Here is a 13,788-nt window from a genome sequence, read left to right on the forward strand (position 1 = left end):
CGCCAAGGGCGGGGCGAGGCCTGCGCCAAGACGGAGCGGCCGCGGCCTGCGCGGCCCCGCGGCCCCATGGTGAGCAGGGCCCCGGCCCCCGCCCCGTTGCCGCTGCCGCCCTCCGCAGAGCCATGGAGCCGGGGCGCCAGACGCTGCCGCTGGAGAACGCCTCCATCCTGTCCGAGGGCGCGCTGCAGGACGGGCACCGCCTCTGGATCGGCAACCTCGACCCCAAGATCACCGAGTGAGTCACGGTCTGCGCGGCGCCTCCCCTGGCGCTGCCGGTACCCCCGGCGGCGGCCCCGCCTCCCCCGGGCACCCCGCGGCCCTCGGGGGGCGCCGCCTCCCCGCCGCTAGCCCGCCCCCGGGACCCCCATCGGCCGCGCCGTGTCTGTCCCCGCCCGGGCCGGGCCTCCTCTCCCCGCCCGCGCCCCGGCCTCGCCGACCCGAGGGCCCGTCTCCGGTGCTGCCCCCGGGTGTGGGACCGGGCCTGGGGGTGCCTCCGCAGCAGGAGGGCAGCGCGGGCCGGTGCAGCGCCCCCGGTTCTTCCCTCTGCCCCAGCGGGTGGCCAGCCGGGCCCAGCTCCCGCGGCGGCAGCCCGCTGGCCTGAGGCGGGGGGGGGGTACGTGGGGTGTCTGCAGGGCTGCGCTGGCCCCACAGGCCGCGGGGCTGAGACGTGGGCCCGTCGGTACCGCGTAGAGCGGCCCTGCGGGGCACGGCTCGGCCTGCGAGCGCAGGAACCCGGCTCCCTTTTGTGTTGCCAGCTCGGGGAGGGTTGGAGGTTCAGGCGTGAGGCCTTCAGGGCGGCGCAGAGGTTCGTTCCCCGGTGTTGCTGGTGTCAGCAGGGGGGTGTAGGTGGAACAGAGGAGAGTGGTGTGAGTAGCTGAGCCGTGACAGGGTAGAGCACAGTGTGACCAGCTGCAGGCACGTCAGCGAGACACGTGTGTGTTTCGTGCTCTCTCCAGGCTACAGACAATTACCTTCTGAGCAAACGTAACATTCAACCAGCTACATTGTCAAGGAGATGTGCCTTGCTGTCCAGTACTTGGAGAGTGTGCTGAGAAATCAGTAGGTCCTATTAAAAAAACCCAAAACAACCCACAAACCAGAAGGATGTGGGGTTTGTGCACTTCTGAGGAACAAGCATTTCTGATTAACCATTGTCTGTCTCTGCCATGGAATACTTTTTCTTCCTGCTTCTTTTTGTGTGTGTGCAGGTGCTGGGTTTTTATCCTGCATGTGGCTCATCTTAACGGAGCAGATCTCTAATAGCCTCTAAATGGAATCATTAATGCTTTGTGCTTTTCAGCCATTCAGCTTGGGGTGGCTCCTGCATTAATTATCATTTTTATCCCACAGCGATGTTACTCTGGTTTGTCCACACTCACTGACCACATAAAATTGGATATAGGAGCTCTTGATCGTGTTTGTTTGCTGGGGCCTTAAGAGATTCAGGAAACTGGGTTAGTGTGAGGGAAAAATAGTGAGTGTTTGCAAGTGCACTGGATCCTTGGCTTCCTGGGATGATGCTTAGTGTGTTTGTAAAGACCCTTTTAGTCTCGGTCCATCCTCTGAATCTGGGCCAGACAAGCAAGAGCTTTATATGGCAAAATTTCCCATTTTCATAGCTTGGGTGGAGTGAGGTTTGTGGGTTTCAGTCGGGCTCCTGTGTGAGCAGGCTGTGCCTTTTCAAATACCCCATTGCAGCTGGGTGAATTGAGCAGTCTGGGAGTGGGGCAGAGCTGCCCTGGTCCCCTCACTGCCAGGGACCGGGTCTAGAGCAGCATCACAGCGGTGGGCAAGGGGCTTCATTCTCTGGCCCCATCAAACCTAGAGTGCTTCCACACTACTAGGTGATTAAAGCTCGCCAGTGAGGAGTGACAGTGCTTGCTGCTTACTTCAGGCTCTGTAATTCTGTGTCTTCCTTTTGGGTGTGCTTTAGAAGCAGCTGTTCTGTCCTGCAGACTGTACCACAAACTCTGTTTTCTTGGGAATAGCAAGAGAGGAAGTTCCTTTGACACACTGTCAGTGCAGAGAGGAAGAGTGCAGCTCTGTCAAGTCAGTAAGTGTCTATGAATCCTCTTGACCCTTTCTTTCTCATCCAAAGGGCTTGTATCTCTGCTGCTGCTGGCACATGGGAGTTATCCCCCTGGATAACTAATCACACGACTCAAAACACAGACCAGAAGCTAAATGGCTGTTTCTTCATTTGCTGCTTTTATCTGATTTGGAAGGGTTGCCCCTGCAATTTGGATGTTAGATTTGTTTAAGACAGAGTAAAGTTGATTGAGTTGGTAGCAGGGTTAATAACTGGTTGTGACTTTCTGGAGCAGAAATGAGTTCAGAAAGTCTTGAATGAAAGCAAGACTTCCTTTTAGAGAACAACCTATAGCTGCAATCAAGCGCTGGGGAGTTAATAGGTAACGTGCACATCTAAGCACAAGCTGCAGGAGTGGGAATTCATAAATGTAGGGCTGCCCACAAATTACAGCCTGCAAGCTGGTGGCTGATAGGAGGGTGTTGTGTACACCCAGCTACTGAGGCTCGAATGGGAGGCTCAAGGGATCTTGAGTGCTGATGTACCCTGTGTACTGGGGTATGGTGGGTCTTCTGGCGAGTATTACTTCTTACCAGGGATGTTTGGTTGGGCCAGTTCTTTTATCCAGCACCCTTTGAGGATTGTTCTGCCTGTGGAAGATAGTGCTAGTGGTCTGCAGAGCGTGTTCTCAGCAGCTGGAAGGAGGTGAGCTGCCCCTGTAGGACCACACGGTTGTTCATGATGTGCTGGATGATCCCTGCTGTGGGGTCTGCCACTACTGTGCATGAGTTGGTGCTAGGTTTGGTACCTCTGAGCAGGGAAGCTCTGAGCCCCCTCACCAGCCCTGTGAGCACAGCCTGGCACAGCATTTCCCCCCAGCTGCACAGCAGGATCAGAGGTGTGCTGTGGCACAGCTGTTGCTCGGGGCACCTCTCAGCCCTCCCATCCCATGGGGAAAAGAGTCTTGTACTTCACTGATGCTTCCCATGCTGCAAGTGGAATAGGGCCACCTTTCCTTCTCCTTCCTCTTTGTAAAGCTCTTGGAGACTTCTCAGCACTCTGGAGAGGCAGAAGCTGCATTTCCAGCCCTAAGTTACACGTCCATGTTGAGTCGCTTCCAGTAGCCTTTGAATGACCATTCATTGTCCATGGCTGCGTAGTAGCGGGTGTTCAACTTCCTCGGCTGTTGTGCTGCTTGTCTGGAATCCCATCTTGATGAGTCTCACCTAGAAAACAATGTGTGTGCAGGAGTTGTTGTTACAGACTCCTGCCGACTCCCAGGGGGGCAGAATTCTTCGCAGTAATAGGTTTCGCATGTGGCCCGGTACCTTCGCGGTATCCTTGGGACAGCATTGTTCAGAGGAAGCCTTGCCTGGGTTTGAATAGCACTCGGGGTGCCAGGAGGAAGAGCAGAGGAAAAGGAAATGGGGGAGCTGCTGGTGTGTCTTTGCATTTCACATCAGATGACAGGAAGTGGAAATGGAGGTTGGCTGCGGCGGTCTGTGCGGCGCGGCGGGGCCGCATCTGTGCGGATGGGCTCCAAACTCAGCATAACCCAAGGCAGCAACACAGCAAAGCTCTTCACACGTTCTCACTTGTTTTGGGGGGAGGGGGGGTTGGCTTTTAAGGCATCAGGTGTTCCATGACAAGCCTTCCTTCAGCCACCTTTCCTTGGAGAACTACTTGTCAGTTACTTTAATGCCCTCACCATAAATAACCCCTTAGCAAGAACCAATCAGTCTCAGCCTGAAACCTTCAGTTGCACAAGGCTTCTGCTCCGAGCTGTTCCACAGAGAGGAGGTGACTGTGACTGTAAGCATTGCACAAGCAGTTGGAAAGCAGTGTTTGCATCATCTGCCATCTCAAGATTCTCAGTAAAATAGATCACAAAAACTGCCTCCAGGCTCTTAATGGAATCTGCTTTAAAGGAGCAACTACCCCTGTGTTGCTAGGAGAGTGTTCTTTGAACGAGGAGCTTCTCAGGAAGGACCCACACCACAGAATATCCCTTCTAGCAGGGCAGCTGCCAGGGTTGTGTTTTACCTGAACAGAGTGCATGAGAGTATCATAACCCTTGCTCTGCCTCTGGAATGGCCAGAAGGGGAACAGTGTTCTAGCAGCAAGGACTTTATTGCCATGCTGCTGAAACTGCAAGTGGTGTTGGTAGCAGGGTGTCTCCAGCAGCAGGACTGAGGTGTGTTTGTTTTGGAGGCTCTGGAAGCTCAACATGTGGGGTTTTATATGTATCACATGTCTGCAGAGTGGTTTTATTTCTACATCTGTGACTGCTTGTTGGTAGCTTGAGCTGTGGTGCTAAAACTTGGCATCTCTGTAATCAGCTGCTTGTTTTTCTTCTTCCCTGCTCTTGCTGTTCAGCCTCCTTTGCCTTCTGAATGGAGACTTGAGGGTCCGTAGGCCTTGGGGAAGACCACACTGCTTCATCTGTATTCCAAAGGATGTAGGAAGCTTTCCATAATCAATTACAATGTGTTTAATCCCCTGGGAGATAACTTGGCCCTTCTGCACTCCTCATCTGAACACTTTCTGCACCTTCACCTCTTTAAAAGTGCATATCCTGAATGTCCACCGTGACCCATCCTGTGAGATGACTCACGTTCCTGGAACTTTCTTGCCTGGCTCCTGAAGCTTAACAAAGTCTCAAACATCCTATCAGGCTTTATTAGGAAAAATGTTGTCTGCCTTTCCCATTTGGACCATTCCTAGAGTTGCCTGATGCATTTGGCCATCTAGGGCCGCTGCTGGCCATTCCTGTTGGGACACACAAGGCTTTACCCAGTGCCTGGTCCACGTGCACATTGAGTTCTCCTGGTAGGCTTTCAAAGACTGAAAGCTGGGCTGAAATTCTGTGGCTTGCTAACAAATGCTGCTCAGGTGGTTAGGAGAACGTGGGTCCTGACTAAGACACCCTTATTCAGCCCTTAGACAGTCCTTAAACTCCAGGGACAGGGTCAGGCAGTGAAATACTGACAGGTGTCGTTTTCCTTCTAGGTCAGCTAGTGTTACTAAACACTTTGATCCAGGGAACCAGAAAAGCTCCAGAGAACTTTCCAGGATTAGATGTGGCCTGTACAACAAATGTGCTTCTTATTTCAAGTCACTCAGTGCACCAGATACTAAGCAGACAGGTTTACTCTGTCTTTTCCTGGTGTTACTGAAACCAGCACACTCCCCACTGCATGGCAGGAGGATAATGGGCTAAATAAGTGTCTGACTCTCACGTGTGTGCTGCTGAGAAGCTGTCTGAGCCAGAAGCTCTGTCAGGCTTGGCCTGGATGATACTGGGGTCTGGTGCCTTTTCTGCTTGTTTTGTTTTGTATGTGCAGTTCCTGATCACAGTTTGTTCTGCTTGTTCTTCTGTCTTCCTGCTTCCCTGACTGCCAGGTGAGCAGGAGAGTGGCTGTAGGGCTGAGTCCTTGTTGGTGTGCTGGTGCTGCTTGGTGCAGGGAAGGGGTGGGACTAGCAGGGAGGAGAAGGGATCCTGAGGGATGCAGGGTGCTCTGGGACTGCTTGTGCAGGGAGAGGAATACAGGGGGATGGAGCTTCAGGTGGTCACATCAAGGCTAGGGAAGGGGAGCTTGGAGGTGGGTGTGATTGAGAGAGGCAGGAGGCAAAGCCCCGACAGACCCTCAAGGAGCCATTGCATAATTGTCCAAAGCCAGTTATGAACAGATCTTCTGCACACCTTTCAGCTGGCAGTGCCCAGAGGGAAGCTTTGTGCCTCAGGGCTTTGGGGCTGATGGTAAAGGCAACCCAGAGCTGCAGATGCTGAGGGGCTGCTGTGTGGGTCACCCACCTCTGCGAAAACACGTGTGACACAGCTGAACCGCGTCTGTCACTGAGAGGGAAACATGGGTGGTGGGAGGTTCCTCTTTTATCTCCTCGTATGCAAAGTGGTAAAACGTATCCTGAATGTCTTCTCTCCCCTCAGATACCACCTTCTCAAACTCCTTCAGAAGTTTGGCAAAGTAAAGCAGTTTGACTTTCTCTTTCACAAGTCTGGTGCTCTGGAGGGGCAGCCGAGGGGCTACTGCTTCGTCAACTTCGAAACCAAGCAGGTGTGTTGCTCTTAAATTCTCATTTAAAGGGCTGGCTTCTTTCCCCACTGTTTTTGGTTTGTTTGGGGGGGGGGGGGTATGTCAATATAAAACTAGACAGGAATGGATAAATTAAGTACCTTGCCTACAGAAAGCCATGGCCTCGCTCTGTGACAGCTCCTGGAAGTAGCAACAGTGATTTCCTTCCTCCTGTGCTCTTTTCCTGAATCCTCTTTCTAATGCTCATTGGAAAGAGCCAGTTCTCTGGTCCACTCTTGTGCCCTCTTGGAGCTGGATTGTGGAGATGCTGTGATCCACACAGAGCTTTAGATCAGCCCAAAATCCAGAACTGCTCTGAGCCCTTCTAGTTTTGCTTTTGGCTTTATGAACGCACAAACACCAACTTGTGTGATGCTTTAGCTCTTGTTACAAATCAAAATCTGAAGTCATGCTCACCTGCACCATCAGAGTTGTAGTTATTTTGTCCTAATCCTGCTAGAATTACTCAGAAGGTGGGCAGAACAGTGTGTTCAGAGGTTGCTTGTGGTTGTGTGACCTCACCTTTTTGCTGGTAAAGGTGTCAGGAGATCCTTAACACTGTCCCTTAGCTCTGGAATTCACAGTGAGGTGGGACAGCATTGCAGCCTCAATCTTCAGCTGCTCTAAGTCACGTTCTATGGGAGTGTCCCAAAATTGAGATTCCCCTGCTGAGCCTCAAACAGGACCAAGTGGATGCTGTCCCCAGCGCTCATGAGCAGGATCTGGAATAAGCACAGAAGGGTGTTGATGTGACCCACTGTAACGAGTCACAGCGTCTTCTAGAGAAACTCCTGTAGCATGACCCTCCCTCAGGACTGCTGCCTCTGGGATTTTCAACACTCCTGATAATTTTCCCCATTTCCTCCCCCAAACCAAGTGGAGGAATAAACCACTAAGGCTGATACAAGTCTGCTTCCTCACATGTTGGAGGCTTCCAAAGATATTCCTGGGTTGGGATACAATGGGATAAACTTTCCTTGCTGCCAGTTAGCTGTTCTTACAGAGGACTGATTAACAAAGCAAAGAAGGCTTTTTTACATCTGAGTGGGTTTTGACTAAAGCCTCAGCTTGTTTATTGAACTCTCTTCCTGTGCAGGAAGCAGAAAAGGCCATCCAGTGTCTCAATGGGAAGCTGGCCCTTTCCAAGAAATTGGTGGTGCGGTGGGCACACGCACAAGTCAAGGTGAGCTCCTTCTGGGGACTGAGTTTTGCTTTTAACTTCCAAAATTGAAAACAATTAATGTTAAGGAATAGGCCTTATCAACACTGTCTTAGCCTGGCAAGATAATTTCTGTCCGTTCCAGGAAGTAGCTCTCAGAGGCAGCACTGACAAGCTGCTGCTGCTCCGCGCAGGAGTAGCTGTGGGTAGGAGTAGGTCACTAACCTGCTGTGCTGTGTGAGGGAGAGTCTGGCCACAGCTCTGGGAACACATGGCCTGTGTAAGTGCTCCTGTTTTGACTTCTCCTGAAGTTAGGGAGTGAGCAGCTCGGTCGGAATCCTTCCCTTTGTGGTTTTGCTTCCTTTTTGGATAGGAGATGCATGGAAATTCCCAAGTACTTTGTTACTTTGTTCCACTTCTGAAAGCACTTATGTGGCAGCAGCTCTAATTACTTCAAACTTTAAAACAACATATTTCACATCTAAGCTAAATATCTTGTTATTGTTGCTCTGGCACATCAAAAATGAAGCTTTTTATATTAACTTAGACAATACCTTCTGCAACATCCTTGTTAATATATTTTATTTTAACTTCTGTCTTGTATCTCTTGTAGTTATTTATTATCTGGTGCTTAGGAAAGCAATTTATTGTGAATAACTTTCTTTGCAGATAAATGGAGTTTGGGGGAGGCAGAGGGGGAGCTGCTTGTTGCTAATTTTCCTCTGGGTAGTTTGCTTTTTAGCACATGTGGATTATCCTACAAGCAGCTTTCTGCCCTTTCTCTTATCAAGCATATTGGTGCATCTGGTTTGGATGCTAAAAAAAACCCCAAATCGGGTATCTTCATTAAAAGAGACCATGCTGGTTTAATTACTGGCTTCAAGGGCTCCAGGCTCTTGTCAGCATATCCAAGGCTGTGCAAATCCAGTCTCCATTTTCCTCCAGCTCTGGAGCTACCAGAGCGCCACGTGCTTCCGGATGCCTGAGGAATGATCAGGCCATAAAAGGAGTGGGAGCCAGAGGAGCGAGTGTCCGCTCAGCTGGGAGCTCAGGGGCAGCTCAGCACTGTGCTGCCCAGGCTGTGGCAAAGGACAGGCACAAATAATCACTTTCTTTTGCTTGGCATTTTCTAAACCGTGAAGGGAAAGATTTAACAACCCAAAACTTTGGCTTCTTGTACCAAGTGTTTGTTTTAGACAGCACCAGCATCACGCTAAGCAGTTCTGAGATGAGTGGCCAAGGCCTCCCAGATGCTGTTGGTCTGAGCAGCTCTGCTGAAAAACAAACCTGACTCTGTGCCAAGCGAAATAAGGAAGCAGAGCACTGTGAATAGTTCAGGAGGCCCGTTGCCCACAGAGATGACAGACTCACAAGCTGCTTTCTACAGAAAGGAGGTGGTTCCTAGCTTTCCTTCTTTTTTTTTTTTCCTCTCCCAGCACTGCACAGTTCCCTGCAGTCCTGTGCTTGGGTTACTTTCTGACTGTGCACAATGGTTGTGCAATAGGGTACAGTAATTACCTTAAAATGTATCAGCTTTGCTTCATCCCTCCTATAGATGGGAACAAGAAGTGATAAGGCAGGATGAGGTTTAAGGTTCCATGATGTTTGGTATCAGAGCCTATCATCAGTGTTGGTACTAAACATGAAGGTTGGAGTTTGTTTTGGTGTTTGGCCACCAAAATCCTTCCAGTAAAAGCTTTGTAAAGCCTGAGGTGATGCTGATCCAGCACTGAAGTGTGTCTGTGGGCAGATGTTTCTGTGTTCAGCTGATTTCAGTCCTTGGTCTCTTGTTGGCAGAGGTATGATCACAACAAGAATGAGAAGATCCTCCCCATCAGCCTGGAGCCATCCTCCAGCACGGAGCCGCCGCAGTCAAACCTGAGGTAGGGGCTGGGGTGGGCGAGAGGTGCCTGAGCTGGGGGCAGGAACGTTTTGGTAACCTCTGGAGTTGTTGGCTTTATGTTTGTGCTACAAAACTGGTGTGGCTGAAAGGAGGGCAGCGTGCTGCAGAGTAACTTGTTCAGTGGGGGACACTGCAGACCTGAAGTTCAGTTTTTGGCACACTAAGCTACTAGGGAAACAGGGAATGGAATTGGGAGCGTTTAGTGTTCCAGCCCATTTGGACAGAATGTGCTGTGCTCCCTTTCATAGGAATGACAGTGAGAGGTTCTGTACTGTTTTAATGTGATGAAGCAAAATCCTTACGAGCAAGAATTTGTATTTTAGTGGTAAAAGATTAAAAAAACCCAACCCTGAGGTAATACGGGGTTTGGGGGCAAGGGGGAGGGATTTGCCAGTGTTAAGGGTGGTAGATCATCTCTGTAGGATGTGGTTAAGCTCTCCAACCCCTCTGCTTACCTAAAGCATGTGGTGCTGCTTTGCCAGTTCAGTTCAGTTGAAAGGGTATGTGAGGGTTGTACTCCTCTGTGGTCTGTCAGTGGGACCCCATGAGGAACCTGGACTGGGGGTAATGAATTTACCTACAGATAAAATGAGCTTGGAATTCAGAAGTGACACACTAGGGAGTAGCAAGCAGAGAGACTTGAGTCATGCCAGTTGTTAACCACGTCAGTGGCACAGAGGAGTAGTTGTAGTGAGGATGGATGCTGCAGGAAGCCACAGCAGACAAGAGAACGTTCCTGGGTCGCTACCCAATGGAGAATAGTGAATAACAAAAGCCCCAGGAATTTGGGGTGTAACCTGGGATAGCTTCTCCCTTTGGGATAAACCCTGCTAATGCTGAAATAATGTTTCTTCCCAACCTAATTAGAGTCTGGGGTTTTCCCATCCCGAGCGGTCTCGTAGCTGGGAGGAAGTCTGGCTTTCATTTCTCTGCTGTTTCCAGCAGCTCTGCTGCACATGCTCAGACCTCTTTAAATGACATCATTTTGCATCAAGTAGGAAGCCTTGTTGTGTACTTGTCTCGCTCAGTGTCCTCAAAGTGCTGAGTAGGTGCAAGGACCGTTATTTTGTGGTGCTGTGATATATCCTGGAGGACCTTCCCTAAGCATAGCCATGCTGAGGACTGAAGTGGTGTGGGCTTTAAGCAGCAGATTCTCACCTCCCAACTTCACGCTGCTCGTGGATGCGGCAGTGAGGGCTGCCTGGCCTCTCCTTGCCTGACTTCAGCAGTCGCATGCCAACAAAAATCTCTGGATTGCTGTAGTCTGTCTGATCCCATGCTTAGCTCAATTTCTCTCCTGCTTTTCCTCTTTCCAGTGTCAGTGCAAAAATAAAGGCCATTGAAGCCAAGCTGAAGATGATGGCAGAAAACCCAGACGCGGAATACCCAGCGGCGCCCGTTTACTCTTACTTCAAGCCCCCAGAAAAGAAAAGGACTACTCCTTATTCCAGAGCTGCCTGGAAGTCTAGAAGATGATGCTTACGAATGAGTAACGGTGTAAAAGAAACCCAGCTTTGTATACCAGCGTCCTCCAATGCTTTTGTACTTTGTAGAGTGAGAAGGAAGCTGCCACCCCAGCGCAGCACCGCCGTCCGCGGCGCGGGGTTCTGCAGCGCCTCAGGTGGTCTGCTGAGCGCTGCTTCCTGCCAGCGCAGCCTGGCAGCTGAGCGCTGTTCAGAGAAGTAGATCCCCGTCAAAGCCTCTGATGAACACGCAGACAACCTCTCGTTAGTGTGCATTCATTAGCAAGATTAGAAACAGTAACCAGTGTGTGGAGTAAAGCACATCCGAAAATACTCCATCTAACTGATTACTTTTTAAAGTATTTTTTGAACAGAAAGTATTCTGATTTGTGTTTTTAGTGGTGGGGAAGCACTTGGTTTTGATTAACATTCTGTAGCTACCATGGAAGACTTTTTCATCTCAATAAAACTCATTTTAAATAGATTTTGCCACACTTCTAGTAACTGTGCATGCAATGTTTTATATGCACCAGAGCAGATTCATTTTGTGTTTCGATTTGCAAGCTTTCTGAGGCTTGTTGATGATACAGTAATGATAGGATAAGCCCTGGCACAGGGTATTTTCAGTGTCACTTAGGCTGTAGGTGTGTGCCTCTGTGTAGGGGTTGGTGTGCTTACACCCTGCTGAGGGCTGTGCTGTGCTGTGAGCTTCCAGCAGTGGCATATCTGATGTTTGTGTTCCGTAATCCCCTTCAGTGGTAGCTCTTCATAAACCAGATGTGACAGCGTGAGAACAGCACTGCAGCCTCAGAGACATCTGTCAAGCACGTGACCTCAGCGTTTGCCCACCGCCTGGTCCAGCTCCTGGTGTTCACTGGCTGGTAAAGGTTTTTGGTTACCCCTGAAGTGGCACAAGGGTTTGTGGTGAAGTGGTTTTGCTGTGTGCTGAGGGTTACCTGCACTGGGTGCTTAACTTGCAAGTGTAAGGGATGGCATTTTGCTCCATCTGTTTGATCTGCAGCACGTTCTGCTCCCTAAAGGTGGTCTGAGAAATAGAAATCAGAGGGAAAACCGTTGTCTGGCTGTGTTTTCACCTTAGTGCCCACAGTGCTGTGACAGCATGTCCAAGGGGGATGCTGGAGGTGGTGTGTGCTCAGAGCCAGGAGACACAGGCCTGATTTTACCAATGTCCATGCTCTCTCTAGTCCTTTCTACAGTTTGAGTTGCTTCCCCAAGCTGGTTAAAAGTGTTTTTGAAGAGGAAAGTGATTTTTGAGCAGCCCCTGTTTTCTACATGCAGGTGCTGCTCACTGGCATAGCCCAGTACGGTGTGTATCCCTACAGCAACACACTTACCTCCAAGCAGAGCAGGTTCCTGCTTCCAGCCAGAATGGAGCTGTGCATGTGTGTGATGGATGGATTGTTAAAAGCCTGAATTGTTCAAAAGTAGCTCTTGTGCTGTTAAATATTTGCTTTCTAGCTTTTGGGTACCTGAGTAAAGAGCAAAGTAGTATCCCCAGGAGTTTGTACCCTTCTGAATGTCAGCAACAGCCGTTTGCATTCCTCTGTGAACAGCCTGTGTTTTGTTCTTGCGTGGTCCAAGTCCTCCAGATCTGTATCTGCATTATTTAGAACAGCAATCAGTTCTCTTTCTGCTAGGAGTTTAGAAAATACCTGCATTCACATCGGGTGTGTGGTTGTGTGCCCGTCACAAACGGAACTTTGATATTTATTTGTATTTAAATACAATTTGTTGAAATTCTTACGGCTCTAAATAAACCTTTGAAATGCATGTGTCCCTCCAGGAGCGTGCGGGTGGCAAGCAGGAGGTGAGGGTGGTGAATGCTTGGCATCACCCGAAGTCCACTGACACAAATCTGCCCACAATAGCATCAGTCTTTTATTTTTTTCCTTCCTTTTCCCTTTTTATTTGCACTCCTGCAGCTGCTGACAGGAGTGCCTTGTCTGTGGTTCAGCCAGACTCAGGCCTGGGGGAGCTTTATTGCAGGTAGGTGTTTGTGTTGGTCCTTCCCTCTTGCTGCTGGCCTGGCAGGTGCTGCCTGTGCCTCCCAGGAACACTGCGGCTTCCCCAAAACCCCGGTGCCTCCGGCAGCACGGCAACCGCTGAGCTCCTACCGTGGAGCTGGGAGGAGGTAAATGCTCAGTAAGGTATTTCCACGAGCAGCAGCTCCGTGGCTTTGCACACACACTGTGGTACAATAGGTTTGTAATGCACTGGGTAGTGTGTGGCATCGCTTTGGTGGAGGAAGCGACCGGCTCTGAAGCTCTAAGTATGGAGGTTGGCACACTGGTGGTGGGAAGGAGAGCGAGGCTTGGCACCTGGCTCCCCTGACAAGGAGCCCGAGGCTGTTTCTTACCCCCGGCATGGGATCCTATCCCCTTCGGGTTTCTTTGCTTCCCCTATATTTCCAGCAAATCCCTGGGAGCGAGGTGGGATGCCAAGGACAATGTCCACCGTGTCCACAGTGTGGAATTTTCCTCAGTATTTCCGCAGTGTTGCTGCCTCCCTCACTTGGGACAGGTACAAACCCATGCCTTCGCCCCTGGGGACGTGTAATGCCAAACCCCAAATCTGGGGGTTCTGGCTGGGCCGCTGGCTGATGCAGTTTCCTCGGTGGTACCTCGCAGGAGCTCCAGTGCTGGCAGGGGGTAAGAAAGGGGGGAAGTCGGTAACTCCACTGCTCTGCATCCCCGTTGGAGCCCTACCTGCTCTCAGCAGGCAGTGAGGCTGCCTTAGGGGCCACGGCTCTATCCCAAGGCCAGGAAGAGTCAGGGGCTGGGCTGAAGGCTCCCTGTTCTGAGGAAGAGGAGGGGGAGGCTGGAGTGTCTGGGCTGTAATGGGTAAAAAATGCCACCAGCATTACTGTGGGGTGGTGGACAGTGGCCAGCGCGGCCCTGTGCTGCGCTCAGATGGAAACAAAACCCTGTTGCCCTGTTCTGGCCGGCGCTGTGTGGGGGGACAGACAGCTTTCATGGCTGTGTCTGTGAAAACTCCTACGTGTTTCTTCTGGAGCGGCCGGAGCCAGCTCAGCCCCTGCCAGTGCGGCCGGGTGGTTTAACGGCCCTTCCTCGGCAGGGCTGCTCCGCACTTGTCCGTGTGTCCCCGCAGAGCCGAGGATG

General features: G+C 51.0%; 1 protein-coding gene across 1 annotated transcript; it reads left to right on the top strand.

Moving 5' to 3' along the window:
* Positions 1–10: 10 nt before the first annotated feature.
* RBM18 (RNA binding motif protein 18) lies at positions 11–11,132 on the top strand. Its single transcript, XM_084272544.1, has 5 exons — positions 11–235; positions 5,979–6,105; positions 7,220–7,306; positions 9,080–9,165; positions 10,502–11,132. The coding sequence occupies exons 1-5, from the start codon at positions 123–125 to the stop codon at positions 10,659–10,661; spliced, it is 573 nt and encodes a 190-aa protein (XP_084128670.1). The 5' UTR covers positions 11–122; the 3' UTR covers positions 10,662–11,132.
* The last annotated feature ends 2,656 nt before the right edge of the window (positions 11,133–13,788 follow it).

The sequence above is a fragment of the Gallinula chloropus genome (assembly GCF_964237585.1).
Source record: "Gallinula chloropus genome assembly, chromosome: 18".
Lineage (NCBI taxonomy): Eukaryota > Metazoa > Chordata > Aves > Gruiformes > Rallidae > Gallinula > Gallinula chloropus.

What these genes read in the sequence shown, in the direction of transcription:
- RBM18 (XM_084272544.1), top strand. Translation starts at nt 123, where the DNA reads ATGGAGCCGGGGCGCCAGACGCTGCCGCTGGAGAACGCCTCCATCCTG. An exon ending in CTCGACCCCAAGATCACCGA is followed by an intron (nt 236 to 5,978) that starts GTGAGTCACGGT and finishes CTCTCCCCTCAG; the next exon opens with ATACCACCTTCTCAAACTCC. An exon ending in GGGCACACGCACAAGTCAAG is followed by an intron (nt 7,307 to 9,079) that starts GTGAGCTCCTTC and finishes TCTTGTTGGCAG; the next exon opens with AGGTATGATCACAACAAGAA.